General features: G+C 42.5%; 1 protein-coding gene across 5 annotated transcripts in view; it reads right to left on the bottom strand.

Moving 5' to 3' along the window:
* The window catches only part of TBCK (TBC1 domain containing kinase), a 479,395-nt gene that overhangs the window by 320,449 nt on the left and 131,865 nt on the right, over positions 1-27,081 (bottom strand). For all 5 annotated transcript variants that reach the window (XM_029596823.1, XM_029596818.1, XM_029596827.1 and 2 more), the window contains 3 exons: positions 10,575-10,624; positions 9,939-10,068; positions 6,420-6,518 (listed from right to left, as the gene is read on the bottom strand). In XM_029596823.1, coding sequence (XP_029452683.1) covers positions 6,420-6,518; positions 9,939-10,068; positions 10,575-10,624 — 279 coding nt within the window. The remainder of the gene's footprint in view (positions 1-6,419; positions 6,519-9,938; positions 10,069-10,574; positions 10,625-27,081) is intronic.

The raw sequence follows: 27,081 nt of genomic DNA, 5'->3' as shown, positions 1-27,081 counted from the left end.
GCATGTATAAGCATTCCAAGGTAGTGACATGGATGGTTGTGGCCAAGCTGACATTTGCTGGCTCTGTTGAATCTCTGCCACGATGCTCATCAAGGTGACGGCCCTTTGGCGAGGCAGAAAGGCCTTGGCCTGAGCCATGTCTAGCAGGGCTCCTATGAAGTCCAATTGAAGTGATGGGCTGAGGTGGGACTTTGAGTAGTTGAGAACGAACCCTAGTGACTCCAACACCGGGATGGTTAAGCACAATGACTGGATGGCCCCTGCCCTCTTGACCAGCCAATCATCCAGATAAGGGAAAACATGCATTCCCAGCCTGCGGAGGTGCGCCACCATCATGGCCAGGCATTTTATGAAGACCCGTGGAGCTGACGCTAGCCCGAACAGCAATACCCGGTACTGGAAGTGCTGTTTTCCCACCACAAATCAGAGATATTTCCTGTGACCGGGGAAGCTCTCGATGTGAGTGTATGCATCCTTTAGGTTGAGGGAACATAGCCAGTCCCATTTTTGTAAAAGGGGGATCAAGTTCCCCAGAGAAACTATCTTGAACTTTTATTTTCTTAGAAACTTATTCAAGGCTCTCAGGTCTAGGATGGGACGGAGTCTTCCTGCTCTCTTTGGAATCAGGAAGTACCTGGAGTAGAATCCCCATCCTCTTTGCCCTATTGGTACACTCAACCACCCTGGCAGTTAAGAGGGAGGACAGCGCCACTATTAGAACCTCATGATGTGCTATCAGCCCCCAAAACGGCACAGAGGTTCAATTGGTACCCTTGATAGACGATGGAAACAACCCATTGGTCTGAAGGTATATTGCTCCACTTGTTCGCAAGAACCTCATCCTGCCCCTGACTGGAGAGTCCCACAGCCCGGGTACGGGCGACTGGCGTACACTGCCTATGACCCAGTCAAAACCCCATACCTGGAGTTGACTGAAGAGCCCTGATGGTGTGGATGGGAGCAAGGGGGCAGAGGATAGTACTTCCTTTGGCGAAAGAAAGACTGCCTGATCTCCTGTCTTGCCAATCTCCTAGAAGAGGCCCTTATGCACTAGCAACATGAGGGTATCCTGCTGCTGTTGAGGCAGCTGCTTGGCCACCTCCTGCACCTGCTTCCAGATGTCCCGAGAGTATTGGCTCATGTAGAGCTTGTTGGCAGCAATGCGGGCAATGAGCATCACACCGTGAAACACCTTCCTCCCAAAGTGTCCATCTCTTTATGATCCTTTCCTGAGGGGTGCTGAGGAATGAGTCCGAGAGCGCTTGGCCCTCTTAAGGGCAGATTCAACCATTGACTGGTGGGGCAGCTGACTCTTATAGAATCCGGCAGCCTTCTGGACTTGGTAGACACCGCCTGCCTTATTAATAGGAGACACCGTGAGGGGTGTTCCCATATCCTCAGCAGCAGCTCCTTAAGGATTTCATACACTGGTATTGCCATGATCTCAAGCATTTTGTGCCTGGCATCTTCCTCCATTAACAAATGAAATGGGATAACTTGCTGCATCACTCTCACAAACCCTGCAAAGGTCAAGTCCTAAGATGGAGTCTTCCCTTGCCCCTCTGGAGGAGAAAGATCTGATGGGCAACCCTTGGAGCAGGACTCCGAAGCATTATCCCCACAGGGGTTACAGGTTGCCTCTTCCTCACTGTAAGCAACAGAGATGGGTCCCTAGGTCCTTGGCCTTCATCCAGAGGTGCAGGCACTGGTAAAACTGGATGGGGGACGGCAGGCCTCGGCGTGTCTGCTGGTCTCAGTGGAGCTGACTCCTCGGAGGAACCGGCGACAACCACTGTATCGTTAGGGCGATGCCACGGTGCCCTACCGGGCACTGAAGCTGTCCTAGGAACCAATACCAGTTGGGTCGGTAGTGCACTGATGAGCATGTTGAGCTTCTCCAGAAGTGGTACAAAGATGGGCGGCACTGGGACTGGTACCATCAGTGACACATGATAGAAGCTCTGCAGTGCCTGTTCCTTCAATAGTTGGACTCGGCGCTCCAGCTCAAACGTTGTCGATGCCAACACCGACTGGGGGAAAAGAGGCATGGTCAGATCCTCTTTGGACCCATGAGGTGGATCAGTGACTGGCATCAGGACCAGTGGATACCATCGTGGACTTCTGGCACCATTGGAGGACTGGCTCTCCTCACTGCAGGGTCGCTTCAGGGGCATCGAGGCATTAACCGGTGCATCCAAGTACCCAGCACTGTGCATGGACAGGGACCGGTGCCGATGCTTCTTCAGCTTCCCTTGATGCTTGGCCTGGTCCTTCTCTAATACCAAGGCCGTTGACAAGGAACCCAATGTCCTCTGCCTGGAAGAGCTAGGGGCAACAGAGACTGACTGCCATCTATCTGCCTATGGCATTTGTGAAACCAATGGTCCCACCAATGTCACTGGCTCAGTTCCATCAGCGCAACCCCTTGATCCTTTGATGCCGATGCCACCGATGCCGACAGCTCCAATTTCTTAGACCTGAAGAGCTGCTCTATTTTGTTGAGTCGAAGCAGATGTTTCTTTGGGGTCATCTAGGTACATGAACGGCAACCCCAGACATCATGCAATGCTCCCAGGCAGAGGACACAATCTCATGCGGATCAGTGATGAACATGGTCCTCAGGCACTGGGTGCATCGCCAAAAACCAGACATGGCCACGTTGGACAAAATATAAGAGGCATGAATTGAAAACAACGATGGCCAGCAGGCACTGATGCACCATAGCCATAGGGAATCGACTGCGAAAGGAAACTTATCCGAATCTCCATAAACCCTGACTAGGAGCACTATGGGAAGGCTCCGAGAGGGACCCGATGATGGAATAGCACAGAAAAAAAAAGCAAAAAACATGGGAAGTTAAAGTTTTCCACAAGGCCAAAAAACCAGCCTGTGAGTTCCCTCACAACTCGAGGCTTACAGCTCTGCAGAAAGAGAAAGACTGGAGAGGAACCAAGAAACGGACGCATGGTATAGGGCATGCTCAACGTGCCTAGTCAAGGTTCTATAAACTCTGACATACGTTTACTGCAATGGGGCTCCATCTGATGATGGAGAAAGATAGCTTGCTTGTGTGGGGAAGGAGTGGCAACATGCTTATGTGTGTGTGAGAAGGAGATAGAGAGGGAGAGAGAGAGCAAGAGAGATTTCTTGTGTGCAAGAGCACCTGTTATGTGTGTGAGGGAGCTTATGTGTATGTGCGTGTGAAAGAGAAAGAGGATAAACTTTGTGCACCTTCTCCTCCAATCCACAGAAATCTTAGGGTGACTGGAAATCAAAAGATCCTAGGTATGGAGAAGGGAATTTTGTTCTTATAGTTTTAATTGTTGGATGTTATTTGATATTGCTGTTTTGAAATATTTTATTGGGTTTTTGAAAACTTTCTAAAACTTTTTTTTTTTTTAGTTTAATTTGTGGATGATGATCTGCTTATCAGCTGTTTTTAAAATATATACTTTTTATAGTTTTACTAAACAGGATTTTTGTTGATTTTTTAAAAAATATGTTGTACATCGCTTAGAAACATTTTTATCAGTTAGGCGATTAACAAAAGATTTTTAAATAAATAAAAAGTAATGATTGGTATGTTAAATTTCTTGATTGTATTGGTGTTTTATATAGTTAGATAGTGGTTTTGTTTTTCCATTGTTACATTGCGTACTATCTGGCTTCTTGTGGTTTCCAGTTCAGTTTTTCTCTGCACATTTCTATTTTTACTTTACAGTGTTTGTATTCTGTATTGGGTGAGGGTCCATCTGTGTTTTGCATATGTGACAAAGGTAAACTGTTCTGCTGGCATATAGTTTCTGTATAGGGATCTATAGTAGACTAATATTTGTGCTACCCCAGAGGCTCTCTCGCTTTCCCTCTCCCGAAACAGAATTTGAGATAAATTACTACAAATTCCGTTTCAGGCATATCACACAGCCAAATGCCAGGAAAAACAAGTGTAGTTAAAACATGCGATAATGTGCCTTACGCTATCGCACGTAATGTTAAACAACCCTCATTTTCATAAACTTGCGATATATTTTTTATCATAGGCGTTATCACGGGCATTAGGGCCCTAACGCATTTTGATGAATGACCTTGGATGTTAAGTACATCATCAGTGAAACTTTGTCTCCATCTGCTGGCAGGAATGCAAAACCCAGGAGTCTGGACTGATCTGTGGTACTACAGGAACAAAAATTAGCAGGTAAGCCCCAATTTTCATGTTAAGTGGTATATTTGTGTTTTAAGGTCTGGTGTAATATTTGCAGTGCTGACGTTTCATAGGTAGGGTTATTACTGTTGGAATGCTGGCAGTTAGTGCTGTTTTGGAATGGGAGGTTTATTATATTGTAATTGTATTTTAGATTGCTCATGGCTTTCTGAAAACCAAGCCCACACCCAATATGCGTTATAATAGTCCTAATATCATATGTTCCAAGTGTCTTTTTGGCTTTTATACAGGGTTTTCTGGTTGACACCACAACAGTGCATGTACATATAAAATACATATTGTTGTGATATTTACACTTCAAAAGTCTATACTTTGAGTGTCCTTTTTCATGTAAAATCTTGTATTATAATGTAATTTTAAATTGTGTGTGGAGAGGGCTGAGTCGGGGGGAAGCCTGGGCACAAAGTTATAAGATTTACTTAGGATGCCTAATACCCTTGCACTGGCCCTGATTAGAAAAAGAATACAAATTAAGCATTAAACAAAACAGGATGAGGAGGGGACAGCATGATAATTGTTTGCATAGGGCAGCAAAAAACCTAGCACTGGCCCTGTGCAGATGTGCTGGAGAGGTTTCCAACCCTTCCCCAGTGAGAAGAGACCCTGCGTGGTAGTGAGTGGCAGGAAGGGTTGAGTGTTGAGAGAGAAGGGAAGGGGTGAGTGGGAAGGAGGGGATGAATGACTGAGAGGGAAGGGAAGGAGCCAGAGTGTGAGTACCTGAGATAGAGGGAAGGAGTGGGAGGGAGGGGTGAGTGACAGAGAGGGAAGGGTTGAGTGGAAGGGAGGGGGTGACTGACAGAGGGAAAGGGGTGAGTGAGGGGGAAGGAGGAATGAGAAAGTGGAAGAGGAGAATAAGAAGAGGAGAGGGTGGAAGGGTTTTGTGAGAGAGGAGAACGTTTGTGCACTGCTAAGAACATAAGAAATTGCCATGCTGGGTCAGACCAAGGGTCCATCAAGCCCAGCATCCTGTTTCCAACAGAGGCCAAACCAGGCCACAAGAACCTGGCAATTATCCAAACACTAAGAAGATCCCATGCTACTGATGCAATTAATAGCAGTGGCTATTCCCTAAGTATAATTGATTAATAGCCGTTAATGGACTTCTCCTCCAAGAACTTATCCAAACCTTTTTTGAACCCAGCTACACTAACTGCACTAACCACATCCTCTGACAACAAATTCCAGAGCTTTAATGTGCATTGAGTGAAAAAGAATTTTCTCCGATTAGTCTTAAATGTGCTACTTGCTAACTGCTCCCCTCCATCTCTTCTCCACTAATCCACGGCAATCTCAGGGTGACTGAAAATCTAAAGTTCCCAAGTATTGCTACAAAAAGTTGTTGGCAGTGAAAGGTGTTTGTGGCTGTTAAAGAGGTGAATCCAGAATTTGAATTTTCTTTTTATGGTGAGTTGTGCAGGCTGTGTCTTGGAGAGTGTATCTTTTTTGGGTACCTTAGCAGGGGCGGCAACGGAAGGGGGGGGGGGGGCATCTCATCCTATCCTATCCCTCGCCTCAGGCAGCAGATTGCCATGAGCTGTTCCTAACTGCCGGCATCAGTTACCAATAAAGTAAAGCTCTGCTCCTGCTCTGAGCTGCCAACACTCTGAACTACCTCCCACAGCCTAATATCATCATCAAAGGCCGGCTCAATGTCGCATATGTTAGCATGTCAAAGGAATCATTTTGAGCCTGGCCTTTTATTGATGATGTCAGGCTGGGGAAGCAGCTCAAAGAGCTAATCACATGGCAGCAGCAAATTTTCTGATGCACCATCGACTTCAGCAGTCATTCTACGCCCCTGGTACCTATCAGAAGTGACCATTGAGGAATGTAATAAAATACACACAGATTATATATATTATACTTTCCTATAATTCTTCACAAATTGCAGCAATAATTCTACCAAATATATTGTGAAATTTTCACTCTGTACTAAATCCTAGCTGCAATGTCTTTAGTCAGCTAGTATTTTACAACTCCACTCCACCTCCCCATCTTTTCTCAGAAGATCATTTTCTTCTTACTTCTAGATACCCTGGAAAAAGGCAAGAAATTGTATCTCTCTTCTCTTAAAGGAAAATATATGGGTTTTTCCAGACTGGAGATGAAAAAAAAACAGACAAAAGGTCAGATTCCACCATCTAGATTTTAAAAAATTTCAAAGATCGCCAGTGCTTCTAATACTTTTATATCTTACCTCCACTCCAAGCAGAGCAGCCCAAGCCAGACCCCTCATGAGTGGAGGAACATCTACCCTGGCTTCTTTCCAAATCTGATTTTTTTTGTATGGATACGCCTGAAAAAAATTACCACAGCAAAGAAACTGTTGAGGAGATGGATATTCTTTGGGGGAAAGTTTTAGAAGTACATTGCACATAAACTAACTCTCTGGTGAGGTAAGCACTCTAAAACCTGCAAAAATGTCTAGGGAAAGTATGCCATCTTCAGGGGAAGGACTGTCTTTTATTAAATGGCATTAATAGTCCCTCACGTGCATGACTTGATGACTAACTCTCAAAGGCTAGTCAAGAAATGTATTAAGTTAGTCCGATAAAAAGGTATCACTATATATATATATATATATATATAATTTTTTTGCTTTATTAGCTTTTATTTTTGTGCATTCAAGTAGGCTAACATGGCAGTCAAACTACTTTATGCATTACTTTAGCAGTCTCACATGTCAGTCATTCAATGCCATATATTACAATGTCAGTCATGCAATTAACTGACTAGAACAAATTAAGTGATCCAGGTAAATTATTAACTAAGAATTACTCACATTTAAATTCAAATTTCTCAATTGTTCACTTAGCTACAGACTTCAATCTCAATAAATAAACAACTATAGCTACTTCAGTTCCCAACATAAAAAAAAAGTATGTAAAAAATCCCTATGGGGTCAATGTTAACTCCTTTGTCAAAACATCATCTACACAGAAGAAAGAGACCTCCTGAAAAAAGTTCAGTTACTTAGACTGGTCTTTTTCATGGTTTTATATTGACCACATCTAAAAAGCTACAACTCTCGGACAGGGTAGACTCATACTAAAAACAAATCATTCTCTCTTAAATATTTTATAATAATTAAATCCAAAACAGTACTGTCGTTATACATAATTATAAAAGATCTGTCATAAAAAATAGATGAATATTTTCTTTACAGGGTCTGTGACTTTTAATATTAAATTTTAATTTTAAATATTAAATATTAAAGTTCTTGCAAACTTTTCTGTGCCCAGCTTGTTGCAGTAAGTCACTGCCAGGTGAACAGGTGCCATTATATGAGGTGCTAGGGACTGATAAATTGACATCATGTCATCATCAACTGCTGCTTAGCTATGGCCATCCAAATGGATGAACTATAATAGTAGAGAGCTCCTTTGGCAGGCAAACAAGGATATGATTCTACCTCTGAGGAGGACAAATTATATAGTCTAAGATGCACAATAAGACTAATTTGTTGGCAAGAACTAAACATTTATTATTACTATATTATCTACAGTTGATGTAATCGAGAAAGAACTAGGGCCTCATCGATGAACACATTTAAGCAAAGTAAAGATGAATATGTGTTGACAAGAGAAATAGGAGATATAGGATATAGAGAAAACTAAGAGGCGGCATGTATACTTGCGTAACAAATTGCCTGTAGTGACCAGTGTATTTTGCCTTCCAGTTGAAGTACATGTGACTGGCCAGTGAAGGAGGCCTGGCATGATAGATCTTGTGATCTTAACACTTTGAGCTCAATAGTCAGCAGTTCAGTGAGCAGAATATATCCAGTTAAAATTGTCTGGCTAAAGTTAGCTGGGTAGCTTTAGGACAGGCATTTTTCTGACCAGACATTTCCGGCTAATTTTGTCCAAGTAGTACTGACTATCAGCATTGCCCAAATAAAAGTGGAACTGTGCTCCGGGAATGCCCCAAGTGCTGCCTCCTTGTATCTGGGTAATTTTTGTGCAGGTCACAAGTTACCTAGATAAAATTTAGCTGCAGAGTGGGGGAAAATGTTCACACCTCAGTTTTTGTCCAGGTAACTACAAATGTTATCTGGATAAAGCCTTTGAATATCAACCTCTCTTATGTTTGCCAGCCAAATGCTAGGTCAGCAGGTAATATTGTTCTAGTCTTGGTTTTCTAATTTTCACCCCAATGCACTCTGGTTTGATTTGTTCAGCAAAATGCATTAGGATGGATGCCACAAAACAGGGACTGGATGTCACATGCTCATGAAAACATGGAAGGAAGTTACTTGCAGCAACACTATTGTGTTTGCCAAAAAAAAATGTTTGGCACGGGTTCTCTTTCAGAGGCACAACTATGAGGACCATTAAAGACCTTCACTGCAGCTTCACTATAGGATTAATTTAGAAGGAAACACAAGCTAGAAAAATATTATGTGCAGAGTCCAGCACTTTATGTACTTATTTTATTTATTAATAATAATAATAATAATAATAATAATAATAATGCAGTTTAGACCCCTCAGTGACTCAAATATGATAGAGAAGGATGAACTTTGTATCTTTTAACCACCATAAAACTACTAAATACATAACACTTCTACCCTCTGCTAGTCCTCTATCAGCAATTACATTCCTCAACATTCCAGACTTTTTGTATCTTTCCTTCCCATGGTATCATATTTTCCCTTTTTTTCGGTTTTAACTGTTTATTGAATGTTCAGTACTACACAATAAACCAAGGCAGATTCCCTAATTCCTTTTCTTCAGCATGAAAGTGTATTTATTAATAAAAGATACAGACTTAAAGCAGAAGCAATAAAAACATGACACAGAAACAACAAACCAACATTTAAGTAAATGAAGAGCCCATGTGCAGATTGATGGGAACGGTTTTCATTTTTAGGATGCCCAAATGTAGCTGGCTTGGAAAATGTTTGTTTTCTCTTAAAATACAATTTTCCAGGAGGAAGGAAAGAAAACACAGATTGGAAAGGCTGCCACAGAGTCATCCAGGGGGATGAAATACTCAGCAGATGGAAGCTACAGATTTCCCAAAGCCTCTGCAGGTAATCTACCTCAGCATAACTTTATTAAAACATTTCTATACCATATTATCTACAATTCTAAATGGTTTACAAAACATATACATAAAAAATACAAGTAATACAAATACTGCACCCCCAAAAATATGTGGCGAGGTTGCTAAATACAAGTTACAATCACTTTTCCTAGTAATGGATTGCAACAGAGCATTCCTTTGAGGGGGGAAAAAAAAAAGAAATTGAGAGGCTTTGCAGGAGGCAAAAGTATCCTATGTTAATGTTGGTTATCGTTCCCCCTTTTATTAACAGCTTCACTGCATACAGTCAAGCACCTTCCCCTGCTCCCATGCAGAGAGTAGAGACCTGACATGCCTGGCTACCTTTAAAAAAAAAAAAAAAACTATGCAGAGAGCAAACATCTCTTGAAAGTACCAACAGGATTCTGGGAAATTTTCCTAATTACTCATATCTGTTTAAGCCCCATGAGCCTTTTAGCTTATTGGCATTGAACTAATCTAAATGTCAGTAGTATTATTTTATATGAAAAGCAACCAGTTATTTGGAACAGCTCCTAATAAGCCCGCATACTAGGTAAATGGGATTGCCACTTCTGAGAAGGCAACGTGCTAACCATGAAGACAGACTTTAAAACGAGTAAGAGTGTGTCTGACAGGGACAGCGAGAGGCCCCCCCACCCCCCCTCACCTTCAGCAGCCTGTCGAACAGAATAACCCTGTTGAGCTGGTACTCCGTATCCCGCTCCCGTATGATCAAAGGCAGAGTGGCAGCTGCAGACAGCTCATTGGCACTGCCTGAATGGGGTAAGCTGGACTGACTGTAAAAGAAAACAATGTATTATGTATACCTATACACGTTTTCAAGCAAACACAAGGGCTTTAGAAATCCCATAGTTCAGAAGTATGAATGCAGCTCCCCTGCCCTCTCCCTCCCCCGCCCCCCAAGAGGCCAAATCCGGCTGCCAGTTTTGGTGCCTGCTCCATAACACTGCATCCAGAGGAGAGGTTGGGACAACTTCTAACCAGTAAGATTAATGGAAATCTGTATACAAAGTAATGAAATGGAAAAGGGACCACAGAGTTATTGGAAATAAATTAAGAGTTATGTAAATGACATTAAAGTCAGGTAAGTGGAAATGTTCTTTTGAAACTGAGGATTATGAAAACTAAATTGCAAAGGCACAATTTCATATTTTTTTTTTAATTATCTATCGGAAATAAGGACGATAGATGGACAACTTTTTAAGACCACCTTTTTATTCTTTCACTGTAAAATGAAAAGACAGGGAAACGAGTTATCAATGTGAGATTAAAACATACTCACTCATCTTCTAGCAATGGGTAGAATGCTTCCCCTGCAACATCCTTCAGCCTCTGTGGATTTATACAAATACTTTAAAGTTAGCCGCTTTTCTGTGTATTAATAGAATCATATGAAAAATAATTTTAAGTGTACATTTTTATGGCGTGGTTATAAGCAGAACACAAAAGATCCTATTTTCAATAGCTAATGCCATTGGCAAAACCCTTCTAAAAATAGACGTGTCCTTCCTTGCCCTTCCAAGCTATTACATGGGTCCTGGAGCTAAGTAAGATCACAGGATTAAGAGCTAGATAAATAGCACAACAATTTGTTCTGCACAGTACACAAGTTGAAAAAAAAATGGGTTGACATTTATTAAAGTTTTTTTCCTCAAACACAAAATGGGAGATGCATCTTAGAAAATAAGGCCTATGGACTCTTAAAGGGACAATACCCCTCTAAACGCCTTATAAATGTCCCCCTTCCAACATCCCTTCTTTATAAGGCCATAAGTAACGCCTGTTATTTCAGTTAGCTTATACTACATTTATAAATCTTTAATAAAGAAAAAAAAAGAGAAATCATTGCTACCTAGAGCAGATCACACTATTTCCAATGAGCCTGCTATAGCATAAGTTAACAAATATTGCTATTGGCACTGTTTTACTGTTTAAGATTGTCACGGTGTTCATGTTTACCTGTGAGAACCATGAGACAAGAGGAGCAAAGCAAAACATTCTACCAAGTCAAACCTATTTGTACACATCTAGTAGAAATGCTAAGTAGTAGTAGCAGTTGTCATCTTAAACTGTACAACATGACAGCAGCAACACCTAATACTTTAGTGCTTTCATTTAGCCCAATAGACTAAATGTCCAACCCAGTAATTGTATATCCATTCATGTTCATTCTCCAGTTTATTCTGTCCTTTATTTCCTGGCTACTCTAGCCTTCAAGTTCATTCCCCCTGTTATTTGTATCTGTGCCTCGGCCTTCTCGTTATATGGTTTTTTAAGTTAACCCCCAAGTTTGATGTAAACCGGCCTGATATGAAGCTTGTCATGAAGTTCGGTACAGAAAAATGTTTAATAAATAAATAAATAAATAAATAATACCAGGACTGGACAAATCTAGTCCAAATCTAGAGACCACCTTAGAATTTAGACACTTGAATCAACACTTGGATAAATTTCCCATCCTCCAACCTCAATGCACCTGCTCATTCCCCGATACTGCCGAAGCACTCACCTACCCTGACCCCAAACCACCCCATCCAGTGTACTCACTCACCTCTCCTGATCTTCCCAACCTACACTGATGCATTCACTGCCACCTGCTCCTAATTTCCTCACCCTCTCCCCATGCTGTCTTACCCTTCCCTTCACTGCCCCTCCACAGACCTAATGCATTCACTGCACTTTCCTCCCAGGCTGGCAGGAGACTTCAACAACCTCTCCCTCCTGTCACTGAATGCCTTGAGCTACTGCTCAATTATGGTTCAGTGTGTGACCTGCAACTACTGCTAATTTATGAGGCCATGTACTGCACAAACCACGAGGACTTCTGAACAGCAGCAGTAGATAGCAGCCAGCAGAAGGGAGGTAGCTCACTCTATTCTTCTCCTGTCAGCCGGGGAGGTGGCAAATTTTGGGTGCCATAAGATGATTTTCAAATGTGATGGTAAACTGGAATCCAGGATCTATGCAGCCCTGCCTATTATTCTGTTATAAAATACGGTACCTAGAAATTCTACATTTGCATTTGATAATAAATTAGCTTTATTTTTCGTTTTAAAAAAGCATCATGGAGAAAGACTTTTCCACTATAGGCTGCACATCAACTTAACAGGCACAGCTCTGCATGCACAGACGCCAAAGTAACAGACTGACTGCCCCTAGTTCTTTATAACCTGTCTCCCACAGCTCTCGAGTGCTCTGTGCACTGAAGGGGAAAAGAAAGGCTCTAGGTTTAAAGACAAGGGCAGTAATGAACACTAAAGTCCTTCATTAAGCCACAGAACAGGTGCAGCATGGACAGCAGTAGTACAAGCTTCCTCCATACATACAATGCCCTGCATTGCCTCTGTGTCCCAACCCTGCTCTGGAGGAACAGCTCTAAAGATCTGGGTCTCTAGGCAATCTGTGGCCTTTGCTGATAATATTGACCATAGTGCCAGGTACTGCAAAACTGTAGTGTGGACAACTTATCCACTAGCAACTGAGACCACCTACTCATTTCACACAAAGCTTTCAAAAGAGAGTGAATTTTGGTCATTGCTGTCCTGAGAGAGTTTTAAAATCAATCACTAGTGTGCTCCGTAAATCTGTGCCAATTTCCTCGAGCTATCCATTCTCCGTATAAAGATGAGGGATTTTAAAGAGAGGGCTTTTAGAACAAATGGAAAACAGTGACCTTGTAATTAAAATTCTACAATATTTCTCATTTATTTCTTGTAGGCACCTGGTGAAGAAATCCAACAAATAGTTTTGCAAAGGGATTTTATTGCTTTTAATTGTTTTTGTGCTGGTAGATATCAAAAGAAAGAATGACTCCTGCTTTGCTGCCTTCCTATCTCTATGTCTCTCTGAGATCTCCTATATGGTGAGGTGTGCATAGTAATGGGACCAAAGACTCAGACTGTTTACTCCTGCTTCCGTGCTGTGTGACTAAGCATAAGGCTGCCAGGCAGCTCAGTCCCTAGCTTGAAGATTCAAACCTACTGGGAATTGCAACAAATCCAGGCTCTGAATTTAGCCATGGTTGATCCTCTTTTGATTAACCTGTTAAAAAGTGTAAAGTTGCCCAAAAAGCATTTATCATATGTGAAGAGCCAGCAAAAAGAACGGCAGAAAAATCTTTAATGCACCATTAAAAATTTTAGCAAAAGGAAAGAAATAATCCCATGAGCATTCTCTTGAAAATAAAAGATGTGTGTACACCTGCTGAGATCTAAACAGTTCAAAACAGTTTTTCAGTGATTCACTATCCTATATCTAGGAGAAAACGGGAACTGGACAGCTATGACATTTTCATTTGGCCTGAGTTGCTCTAGATATTCAGTTCAAGAACTGGGGGGCCTTCAAATATATGGGTGTACTTCTGGGCTCTTGGGGTTTTTAATTCTGCTCTTATATCATAACCTCAATCACAGCTTTGCAAGAGCTATTGACTACTCATACAATGAAATGGCTTGAGACGTCTGTAATTGGGGTCTTTGATTATCATACAGAAAACTGTTTCTGCGCAAAGACTGACTTTACCAGATGGCTTTAAATGAGCAGGGACAGGCTTAGAGAGAGACCTGGTTTTCTTCTAAGTTCTGGTTTGTTTAAGAAAAGTATAATTACCAACTCAATTACCAACTCTAGAAAGACCTCAGACTTAAGTCACAATTGGGTCCAGAAAATAGTGTCTGAAGTTGAATCGACTTACATTAAAACCAGTTTTCCCATATGAAACAATATTATACTTAGGGGATTGGTTCCAGCCTTTAGGAATACCTAATTATCTGAAAGTGTCAAGGTTGCTTAACGCATAAGTGGAACTCATGATCACCTCTTTTAGTGGTTGTCATAAATGAATGGCTAACTTCAAACCCCTTCCTGGTACTGTATGAGTACCTTAAATTTGTTACTATGAATTTTTATTTAGTAAGCTGTAGTCTATTTATTCAAGTTTAGATTTACCTATCTATATTAGATTTAGATCTTGTTATGTTATTTCTACTGTATGGATCATCCTGGTCATCAGAATGTTGGCATGCTGCTACTCTACATGTCTGTTTAAACTGTTTGTTTTTGTTTTATTTGTTATACATACCTTGTGTGAATTTGCTATTCAAAAAGGAAGGTAATAAATCCCAATAATAAGAATAATACACCACTGCTCCCTTGCCCCTAATCCTCAGACATCTAGGTTCCCATTCCCTGACAGCTATTAACCACTTCATTCCCAACCTGGTTATCCCACAATGAAATTATCCTACCCTTTACATGGTGTCAACCTAGCAGAAACAAAAACATTTTTACTTATTTCCTAAACATTAGAAAGTTTAGTTCACTTCTATTTTCCTTACTCAGATTGATTCATAGTATAGGAGCTGCTACTGAAAAGGCTCCATTCCTATTCGCTGCACACTGGATTACTTTCAACAGACAATACTGCGCAGACAGAGATAATGTTTAGGGCAATTCCAAGTCAAGGCCTGCTGTAAATATTTTGGACCATTTCATCTCAACAACCAAAAGGTTAAGGCCAAGATCTGGAATCGTATCCTTACACCCACTGGAAAACCAATGCAATATTCTCAGCAAAGGAAATGCTCTTACTCTGTGCTATTTGCATACAATGATTCTGGCAGCCAGATTCTGAACAAACTGCAACTTATAAATTTGATTGGCAGGCAGCCCAATATACACAGGCATTATAATAGTCCAAGGTTAAAAGTACTAAGGAAGCCAGCACTTTTTAAAATACCTCCCAGCTCAAATAAGGCCACCACTGATAAACTAACTGGAGCCTGCCAAGTACTCTGCTAAAAGAGAGGATAGTGCAGTTTCTTGAATCCAATGGATTACAAGATCTGAGGCAGCATGTTTTACCAGAAGTAGGCTTTGTAACAAATCTGATCAATTTCTTTGATTGGGTGCCCAGATAGTTGGATCAGGGGAGAGAACTAGATGTAGTATACTTGGATTTCAATAAGGCTTTGACATGGTTCCACATAGAAAACTTCTAAATAAATTGAGCGCCCTCAGCATGATCCCAAAGTGAATTACTGAGATGCAACAAAGGGTAGTGATAAATGGTGTTCACTCCGGAGAGAGAGAGGGGGGGTACTACTAGCAGTGTGCTGAAGGGATCGCTTTCATAGACTTGTTCATCATTTTTTGTGAGCGGCATTGAGAAATGTTTGTCCTTTTGCTGATCATACCAAAATATGCAACAAGACTCACTCCCAGGAAGGTATAGAAACATGAAAAGAGATCTAGCAAAGCTAGAATCTGGCAGTTAAGATTTAATGCTAAAAAAAGGAAAATTAGTTCTTACCTGATAATTTTCATTCCTGTAGTACCACGGATCAGTCCAGACCATGGGTTAAGCCCCCGTTCCAGCAGTTGGAGACAGACCAGAGTTCTGAGGCTAGCCCATATAAGGACGGAACCCACCCAGGAACCCGCAGTATAACTGCTGTCAAAGCAGAAAAAAGTATAAGATCAAGCAAGTACCAGGATAAATAGTAAATTTAATTTAAAACAACCAAATAACATAACAATTGAATGAACTGTGTGACTAAACGCTCTTGTATAACTACCCCTGATCATCACAAAGATGCTTCCGGTGCCCAATAGTAAATCCCAGAAAAATGATGCAGGAGACAAAAATAGAGAAAAAAACCTGTAAGAAGGAAAAAAATCAAAAAACAAGAACAGGAACAAATTTGAGCGGAAGAATAAGAACGGGAGGGTGTCTGGACTGATCCGTAGTACTACAGGAACGAAAATTATCAGGTAAGAACTAATTTTCCTTTCCCTGTACATACCCGGATCAGTCCAGACCATGGGATGTCCCAAAGCTTCCCTATAGAGGGTGGGACCCAGACAGTCCCACTCAAAGCACCTGCCAACCAAAGGAACCAAAGGCTGGAGCCTGAACATCGAGTCGGTAGTGACGAGCAAAAGTATGAAGAGATTTCCATGTAGCCGCCCTACATATTTCTTGCGGCGACACTGATTGAGAATCTGCCCAAGTAGTCGCTTGAGAACGTAAAGACTGAGCTTTTAGGCCCTTCAGGAACTGGTCGGCCCTTGCAAATGTAGGCTGAAGAAATCGCCTCCTTCAACCAGCGAGCGATCATAGCCTTAGAAGCTTGCTTCCCCCTGTTGGGTCCACTCCACAGGATAAAAAGATGATCGGAAACCCGAAAATCATTAGTGACCTCAAGATAATGCAATAAGACTCGTATGACGTTGAGACGATGAAGATCACTATTACCAGACGCCACGAGATCCTCTGGTGAAAAAGCGGGGAGTTCAACAGACTGGTTAATATGAAAAGACGAAACAACCTTAGGTAAGAAAGAAGGTACGGTCTTTAGAGAAACGCCAGAGTCCGAAAAACGTAAGAAAGGGTCTCTACAAGATAGAGCTTGAAGCTCAGACACTCTCCTGGCTGAACAGATAGCAACCAGGAAAACAGTCTTGAGAGTCAAGTCCTTGAGAGAGGCATGACGAAGAGGCTCAAACGGAGCCGTACAAAGAGCTCGAAGCACCAAATTCAAATTCCACGAAGGACAAATAGACCGGACAGGCGGCTTTAAATGCTTAGCGCCTCTGAGAAAACGAATGACATCCGGATGAGAGGTGACCAGCCGACCTTCAATGGTGCCCAGGAGAGAACCAAGAGCCAAAACTTGAACACGCAGAGAGCTGATCGAAAGACCTTTGGAGAGACCACGCTGAAAAAAAGAAAGTAAAACCGCAACAGAAAGCGAACGAGCCGAAACACCCAACTCTTCACAGACATTTTCAAAAACCTTCCAGACCCTCACATAAGTAAGGGAAGTTGATTGTTTGCGAGCCCTGAGAAGGGTGGCAATAACGTCATCTTTATATCCTCTGCGTCTTAAACGTCTCTGTTCAAAAGCCATGCCGCTAGACAGAAGCGATCCGCCTGGTCGGAAAATACGGGACCCTGCCGCAGAAGATGGGCAGATGACCGAGATGAAGAGGACCGTCCACCGAGAGATTCACCAGGTCCGCGAACCACGGCCGTCGGGGCCACTCAGGAGCCACGAGAATGACCGGACTGCGATGGAGTTCTATTCTCCAAAGAACCTTCCCCACTAACGGCCATGGTGGGAACACGTAGAGAAGAACGTCGGAGGGCCAGGGGAGAACCAACGCGTCCGCCCCTTCTGAACAATGCTCCCTCCACGGGCTGAAGAACCGAGGAGACTTGGCGTTGGCTAGCATCGCCATGAGGTCTAGGTGAGGAGGACCCCACCTGTGCACGATTAGATCTATCGCTACGTCTGATAACTCCCACTCTCTGGGATCGAGATATTGACGACTGAGGAAGTCAGCTTGAACATTCTCCTTTCCCGCTATGTGGGAAGCTGCCAGGCGATCCAAGTGCCTTTCAGCCCAGAGAAAAAGTTTGCTGGCTTCTAACGCCATTAGACGACTTCGAGTTCCCCCTTGTCGATTTATGTAAGCTACTGTGGTGGAATTGTCTGATAGCACCCGGTCAGCTCTATGATGAATCAGAGGAAGAAAAAACTTGAGGGCCAGGCGAACCACTCGGGCTTCTAGGCGATTGATGTGCCACCAAGACTGGGACAGGGACCAGAACCCTTGAGTCGTTTGAGATTGGCAGACAGCTCCCCAACTGGAGAGGCTGGCATCTGTCGTTACTATGACCCAAGAGGGAGTCAAAAGAGGCATTCCCTTGAGAAGGTGAGCCGGGGAAAACCACCATTGTATGCTGGCGATGGTTGAGTCGGAGAGAGGGAGGATCTCCTGATACTGCTCAGATATCGGCTTCCAATGGGACAACAATGCTCTATGTAAAGGACGCATATGAGCAAACGCCCAGGGGCGAGATCGATCGTGGAAGCCATGGTCCCTAGAACCTGAAGGTAATCCCACGCCGTGGGAAGAGGGAGAGAAACAAAAATGTTCAACTGATTTATCAGATTGATTGTCCGCGAGTCTGAAAGAAAAACTTTCCCGATCCGAGTGTTGAAAAATGCACCCAAAAATTCCAGCTCTTGCGAGGGCTGAAGAGTGCTTTTGGAGTAATTGATTATCTAATCGAGAGATGTGAGAAGGGCTAAGACTCTGTCTACCGCGAGCGTGCAGAGAGAGGCGGACTTGGCCCTTATCAATCAACCGTCCAGGTAAGGATGGACTAAAATCCCTTCTCGGCGAAGAGCTGCTGCAACGACTACCATGATCTTGGTAAAAGTGCGGGGAACAGTGGCGAGACCGAACGGGAGAGCCCGAAACTGGAAGTGCTGACCTAGGATCTGAAAACAAAGGAACTTCTGATGTTCCTGTCGAATGGGGATGTGAAAATAAGCTTCCTTCAGATCTAGGGAAGCGAGAAATTCCCCAGGACGAACCACTGCAATTACCGCTCACAGGGTTTCTATTTTGAAACGGGGAACCTTGAGGGCCTGATTGACCCTTTTGAGATCCAGAATGGGACGGAACGAATCGTCCTTTTTGGGAACAATGAAGTAAATTGAATATTGGCCGGCGCCCCTTTCATGTACCGGAACCGGAAGGATTGCCTCCAATTCCTGAAGATTCAACAAGGTGTGACAAACAGCAGGCCGCTTGGAAATGCCGCAAGGGGAAACAATGTAGAGATCTGGTAGGTGTCTGGCAAATTCTAATGCGCAGCCGTGTTCTATCACATCGAGGACCCAGAGGTCAGAAGTGATTTTGGCCCACTCCTCGAGAAACAGAGAAAGACGCCCACCTAAGTTTCGTGCGGAGGAAGGGACTGGCCGAATCTCATTGGGGAGCTGACTTAGAGGTGGTGGACTGCTGATGGCCATCTCGGAAATCTCGACGGCCACGAAAGGAATGGGACTAAGACTGTGACCTGGATATCCCTCCCCTGGGGAAGGATCCACGGGCCCTGTAGGTACTTGTGTGAGCTTGCCCCTAAGAAAGAAGAAAAAGCCAGAGGGCAAGCTAACAGGGAACCAAAGGGTGAGCTGTTCCAACTGCTGGAGACAGACGAATACTGAGTGTTCTTGGGTGGGTTCCGTCCTTATATGGGCATGCCTCAGAACTCTGGTCTGTCTCCAACTGCTGGAACGGGGGCTTAACCCATGGTCTGGACTGATCCGGGTACGTACAGGGAATGTAGAGTTATGCATTTAAGGTGCAAATTTTAAAAGCGTTGCTTGTGTTAAAAAGGCTATATATACACGAGTATCTGGGCTGAGCGAGAGTGACTCGTATTTTAAAATGGCCTAATTACATGTGTATATGCGCATGCACAACCAAACGCATGGGAAAAAAGGGCAGAGTATGTTGGAGCAGGGCTAACATTTACATGCATAAATCTGTACTTTAAATCTGGCAGCTGCAATGCATGGTGGGTTGTTGCACGCATACTTACTTCTGCTTTTGATGAGGTTTAAATCTGAAGAAAACTTGTTTTAGGTAAAAAACCACTGGGTGAGGGGTCTGGATAAACAGGGGGGCATGCAGGATGAAGAACTAGAGGGGTCTGGATAACAGAGATAGGACAGGCAAACAGATGCACTCATTGTTCAAACTGACTATATCCTTCACACATGCATGTTTTAACATCTACTTACCCGTGCACGTTAAAGCCAACAAATTCTTAAGGAAGATATGTGATTTACGTTTGCTCGTGTAGCTGTTTAAAATTAGGAGCACACCTACATATGCCTGGAGTATTTTAAAAGGTATACACACAATTGTGCGGGTGATTTAAAATTGTAGTGTATGTGCACTTGCACATTTTAAATCATCCGCACAATTGTGTGCATACATTTTAAAATACTTTTAACATGAGCGCCTGCTTGCTCATTTTAAAGTTACTGATTTAGGATGCAAAAACCCAAGGGAGAGGACTAGCATAGAGGGTGAAACTCTTAAACATGAGAGATGAGTGGGATCTGAGGGTGATTGTATATCAATCGGATATAAATCGGTTTGACAATCCAGGAGGCGGCTACTAAAATGATCAGTGGTCTTTATTCTAAAGCATATTGGGACAGATGTAAAGATCTAAAAATAAGTATCCTAGAAGAAAGGTAGGATAGGGGAGATATGATAGAGACATTTAAATATTCTATAGTTTCCATGCCTCTTTCAATAGAGGGTCTAGAATGAGGGGGCATGGAATGTGGGTGAAGGGGTACATTCAAGAGTAATCCAAGGAAATATGTCCTTATAGAGAGGGTGGTGGATGCATGGAACTGCCTTCTCAATAGACGAGATGGAGACAAGAACAGTATATGAATTCAAGAAAGCAGAGGATAAACACAGGACCTCTAAGGAAGTGGTAGGGATTGTAAAGCTGAATAGTTGATGCGGATGAGCAGACTAGATAGGCCATATGTTCTTTTTCTTCCATTACGTTTCTGTTTCTATGTCAAACAAATATGTGGTTCTAATCTAATGAAACAAATCAATCCAATCGTATTCATCTCCTGGAAAACAGAAATGTCCACTATCAAAATTGAAAAGTGAGTGATCAAAAGGATCAGAGTATCCTATCTTGAGTATTTCTGTCTTAATGTTATTAAGCTTCAATTTGTTGCCATTCGACCAATCTGCTACTTCCTGCAGACAGAGGTTCAACATTCACCTCCTCGAACCACCACTAAAAGCTGTACATTATCTGCGTACAAATATGCCACAATTCCATGCTTCCTGACAACTAACCTTAAAGTCAAAGGAAACATATAAAAAGGAGAGACACGGCACACCACATAGAAGCTGTCAAGCTAAGGACACCTGCCCTTTTTCCATTACTGATTGGGCCCTTTCTTCCAAAATGAACTGAATCAAATGACATGTCCCTCCAATCTCCAGTTCAGTATATCCACACAGAAAGCTTTCATCACCCACTAGATCAAAGGCATGTCAGGTCAAGCATGGCCATTATCACTACTACCATCCTATCACAGCAATATTGCACCCTATTCATAAATTATGCCAGTATCGATTCCATGCTGTGGCAAGCTCGGAGTCTGAACTGGTAAACATCCAATGTCTCAGACTCTTTCAAATAAAGTGGTCAGTTGTGTAAAAAATGCCTTTTCCATTAATGTAAAAAATGGTAAATTTGCCATAGGTCTATAGCTTACAAATATCCAAGAGTCCATATTTATTTATTTACAACATTTCTTAACTGCTTTCCAAACCCCAAAAGATTGTCAAATGCACTATACAATAAAAATATAAACATTTCAACACATAAATATGTTAAACACTAAGAAGTTAAAACAAAATGTATCATCCTAAAAGAAACAATGTAAACAAGCAAAACTAAAAAAAAAAAAAAAAACCAACACAAAAACCCCCCACTTCTCTATCAAAAAGACCATACCCAAGCAAAGCCATCTCCCACCTACAACTGACCAGCAAGATAGGGCAGGAGACACACTTGAGTCCATTCAGAACTAGCACAGATCACCCAAGACATGGAAAAAGCCATGGTCATATTTGAGAGGGTAGGGCTATGACCAAAAAAAAGATCTGGATCTGAATCTAGCTTTCCTCATGTTTTAAGGGTAGGAACCACCAACAAAGCTTCCTGGTTGGATTGCAGTGCCTGTGGGGTACATATCAGGATAGCTTTGCTCTCAGGTAGGCAGACCTGTTACTATGCAACACCCGCAAAACCAAAGATAGTATGCTAAACTGAACCTGTATCTTCACTGGAGGCCAGTGAAGAGACTGGAGTAAGGGGAGGGATGAGGATTGTCTGGGCTGGCCCAAAACTATTTTGGCAGCAATTTTTTAGACCACCTAAAGTGTTTTTGTTTCCAAGTAGGTCTCATTACAGATTGTTTTGCATAGTCTGTAACCCTCCTTTGCTATAAAGTCATTAATCCCCACACCTGTTCCAGAACTATCTCCAGTAACAATTTCATAACACGTGCTGAACATGGCTCTAAACAGCTGGAATACGCTTTCATTTTGATTAAAATTATATAAATGCTGTGGGTTATCTACTGTTATTGGCATTTTCTCCATTCCTCCTTGATAGCTATCCTCCAATTTGTAAAGAACTGCCTTCTCCTATTTTATATAACAAACAGATCAGCTGTTCTCAAGGGGCTGCCTGTCCCTTCGTACTCATGAGCCTCTTTTTACTCTCTTCGCAGCCTACATTATATCTCCAGGCCAGAAGAGATGGCCTGTACCTAGAATTGCCTAGCTTAAGGTTGACCGGGGCCAGATAACTAAGCCCTGTTCTTAAGGTAATCTGGGGTCCTTGGGTATATACCCTGTCACATACTTTCCCCCTAGTTCAATCTTATGGGGGTTGAGTGACTGCTTGTGCCAGGGTTACCTCCCTGGGGAAAGAAAGGCCTCTTTCCCCACCTGTTTTTTCTAGAGGTTAGTTTAACCGCTACTGACCCCCATCCTAACCAAGTGAGGCTCTTTGTCCCTTTCCCCTGGAAGTCCTATTCCCCCACAGTCCTTGAACCCTGGTCAAGGTTGGGGCTCCTCCTTTCTTGGTTCTTCCATGATCCAACCACCTTATTTTGTTTGAGGTATCCTTTTATGGTCTGTTCTGTTCGAGCTAGACCTGAAGTGGTCCCAAAGTGCCACAAATAGTGGGTAGTCCCATCCCATTACCACTGTATATAGGAGCTGAGGCAGTATTCTGACCTCCATGTTGTCAGTACCACCTGACCAGTGGGGTACTATTGTTGATCTCTGCGTACATGTGCAAGGGTTTCCTCTCTCTCTGTTATGACTAACCCCTATTCTTCTATTTAATTCCTTTCTCACAAGTGTCTTGCCGCACTATGAATCTATCAAAGCTTGGGTAGGGACTCCATTCAACTCTACTGGGACCACGAAGCCCACCAGTCCCTGACATGGGTCTTCCACCAGGTTGCAGCTTTGCACAGGTATCTGCCCACTCCCATTTCCTGTCTTCATTCTCGAGCTGTAAAATTACAGATGCACGGACATAGCACGACAGGCACAGACATCAGGTATGGCATGTACAAAGCACAAAGTGAAGAACACTTTGGGATTGGAGTTGTGTAAATACGAATGGCTTTGCTGCGCCAGGACCACTGACTCCACTGCATTGCTTAGCAAACATTTTCTCCAGCATGAATCTTTGCAAAATCCTTTGGATTTTAGAGTGCATATGTTTTGGAATTTACTCATAGAACATTCATTTTAAAAGCACCTGGAAAAGTTTTTCTATATTTAAATATCCCCATTTTTTTCTTTCTGACTTTGAAGATTTGACTTTTCCTGCTACATTAAACTCTGATGCTTAATACTCCTGTCCTTCCCTTGATCCCCTCAGTCTCTGGCGTTCTGTGTAGATTCAGTTACTCCAAACATTGCTGAGATTATTATTTTTCTGTTCAGTTACAGAACAGTGTTGTGAGGTATTAAACAGGAGAAGATTAAATATACTGCATGTCACAGCCTGAATGGTGATCTCCCAGTAGTACAGAAAGGGGAAAACAGTAACTGCTGGAGTAGATGGGGCAAAGTGATAAGCAAGATAGCTGACTTAACATCAAAAAACCCAAAGTAGATCTAATTTCAGGAGGGCACTGGAAAGTACAAGCAGTTTTCTTTTCGTTTACAAACCTTTTAGTTTGGCACCCCCTAGTGTTCATAAATATTATGCAAAATTCTATCAAAATTTAAGGCAGAAAATGACAAGTGAACTTATCTTAAATTTATTGGATTGCACTATGAATCAAATCACAGCGAGCTGTGACCCTTTCATTAGCAACAGGAGAACGGACTACAGCATATCTGTCTGTCGTAGTTCCAGTCCCTGAATTCAGCAGAAACCTAGTCTGCACTTGAGAGTCTGTTTGACCTATCAGTGCCTACTATTGGCTGCAAAAATGAAATTTACAGTGAACAGGAAATAGAGGGAAGTAAAGTAGGGGGAAAAAAGATTTGGTGGGTGAGCTTTAAACAGAAATGCTTTGCAAGAGGAATCACTTTCAAAAGGATCAGCGAGAACACTGGGGGGCAGGCTGCAGCAATGCTTAGACACTCGTGACTCCTTTCCTCTCTAAATCATAATACCGACTGAACTAAGACTACAACCTAGCCAAAAAACATTCAAAAAGGACTGAAAACATGGCTGTTCACCAAAGCCTACCAAAACGCACACTGCCACTAACCTACCCCACACCACTCCGAAAGATCACAAACACCCATGATACTTGTCTAAACCCATAAGCAAAACCTTGCTATATACTGATAACTTGGCAAACCTTAACTATTTAACGTAATACTGTATTTCCTACTATTTCCTACTATTTGTTGTACTACAATTAGACCTTTGTTACCTTTTAAAAATTTAGCATTACAATGTACGTTCTACGAAAAATTGATAACCATGTTAACAAAATATTGGAATTGTAAACTGTTGTACCGAACGACAGTATATAAAACTCTACAATAATAATAATAATAATAATCAACAAACAACCAAATTTTGAGGGCAGCACCCAACTGGCGACACGACTCATGATGATTGTTCTTTAGGAGTAAGAGTCCAAACTATGCTGCAATCTGCCTTTCCTGGTCAGTGACGCATTAAGATTTTGCCACCCCTAGGCACTGCTGGTGCTGAGTTGCCTTCTCACCTCCCTCCTCCCCCAAATAAGGCAAACATTATTATTTTGCATTATAAAAAAAGTAATGTTCCCACCTTGCTTGTGGCTGTTATAATTTATTTTATTCTTACTGGGTGAAGGCGGCAGCAAATCTTCAGCAAGCCTGCTACCCCCATGATTTCTGCAGCCCTGGGCACAGGCCCTGGTATGCCTATTGACAAGTCCATGCTTGCTCCTGGTGCTTTTCAGCTTCCTGGAAATCATTTTCAAAGCTTCTACCCTCTTCGCCCCACCTATGCATGGCCTCCGACTCACTGTTAATTGTTTTTATTTGCAGGGAAGAAGATTTGCCACTTTACTGCATGTATTCAAAGGTCTACCAAAATTCTAGACCATCCTCACGATGATCTGCATTTCTAGCTACAACACTAAGGTTTGCTCAGCAAATCGAGGCTAAAAGGGGCAGCACCAAGGAGCCTGAGCATGACTGGATTTCTTCCTGCTGAAAAAAAATATCAGAAAAGCTTCCCGACGTTCTTGAAAAATGGGCAAGATTTGATATAAGCACAACAAAAGTAGTTAAAGATTTCACTGTGCTGAAGAACAAAGCAGGAATATACCCTTCTGCATCAAAGAGAATGAATAAAAGTTAGAAAGTGACAGTGAACACACAAATGGAGCCTGTGATACAGCAGCTAAACGTGGGCTAGATAAATGTAAGGCGATTTTTCTAGGACAATTAATTCCACCTAGAGAAGCTAAAACAGTAACTACAGTACTCAAGTTGGAAGTGTGCACATGAAGCATGACACAAAGACATGTTTCTGCTCCTGTGAATTCAGGCCCGGCCCTGCTCCGATCTCCCAGCATATCTAATGGGTAGCCTTCACCATGGACACATCTGAACAAAATTCAGAAAGATAGCTGGAACCTGAATAAGAAACTCTCCCTCCAAATTTCAGCCAAAATACATTCATGGAGAAGGCCCCTGACATATTTGCACAGAGAGACAGGCATAGCAAAAGGTGTTTTCCACTGATGAAAAGCGCCTAAAAATGAAAATCAAGTAGATCTCAGCTCTTAAGGGAAAAGAATTATCAATCATGAAATTTTGGGGTGGTTTGGGACTGCACCAGTTAACACAGTAGGCATGCTTCTTTTTTTGTTGTTGTTATTGTTGTTTCTTAGGTATGTTTCCCTGCATTAGTTCAAGAATGCCTACTGTTGATGCTCAGTCCCATAAGTCTGTCCAATTGTCCATCCATCTACAAGGTGACAATGATTTACACAATTTGAATTGGGTTTTACATGTATAAATGCACTTTAACCGTGTAAGTGAGTGTTACCACTCGATGATCCTCGACGCTGGGGGCTCCCTGAAGTGCCGCTGCTCAGTGGCATTTCCCAGCTGTCGCATCCTGGCTCTGCCCACCACAGCGCATCATCACCCCTCCCGGAAGTCTCCGCGTTTACGTGGGAAATTCTGATATTTAAAGTCCCAATTCCAGCACAGCACTGCCTCGGCTACAGGCTTCCTTGTGTTGGTGCTCTCGTTGGATTCCCGTGTTTCTTGCGTTCCTGACTCTGGACTGTGCCTGGATATTGCCTTCTTGCTGCCTACCCTCGACTCGGATTGGATTTGGTTCTCTCTTGCCTACTGCCTGCCCTGACTCTGGACAGTGCCTGGATATTGCCTTCTTGCTACCTACCCTCGACTCGGATTGGATTTGGTTCTCTCTTGCCTACTGCCTGCCCTGACTCTGGACTGTACTTGGATATTGTCCTCCTCTGCCTGCCTTTATATTGGCTTGATTGAACCCTATCGCCGGTTACCAGCCCTGGGGCGACCTGGTGTCATCTCTAAGCTTGTCAGCTTCAGCCTAAGGTAAGATTGTTGATCTTCTAAGGGATTCACTATCAGATCTGTAACAGTGGGCTTTTGAAAATTGCTACAATATATGCCATTGAATTGTCCATAGGTTTTACCGGTGCTGCGTGCACTTAATGCAGGTAAATTGATTTTGAAAATTGCTACAATAGTATGTTACATTTACCTGTAAGCATACATTTGCATGCTTATTATATTTTAGCTTAGCAACTTTTCCTATTCCTTTAAAATTTCCAGTTTAATCAAACCATGAGACTTCATTTGCAACTACCAGGGGGGTTTCCTCTCCCAAGTTTGATCTCCTC

The sequence above is a fragment of the Rhinatrema bivittatum genome, chromosome 1, assembly GCF_901001135.1.
Source record: "Rhinatrema bivittatum chromosome 1, aRhiBiv1.1, whole genome shotgun sequence".
NCBI classification, from domain to species: Eukaryota; Metazoa; Chordata; class Amphibia; order Gymnophiona; family Rhinatrematidae; genus Rhinatrema; species Rhinatrema bivittatum.
Note: the sequence above shows the minus strand (reverse complement) of the source record. Positions and strands in the feature narration are given on the sequence as shown.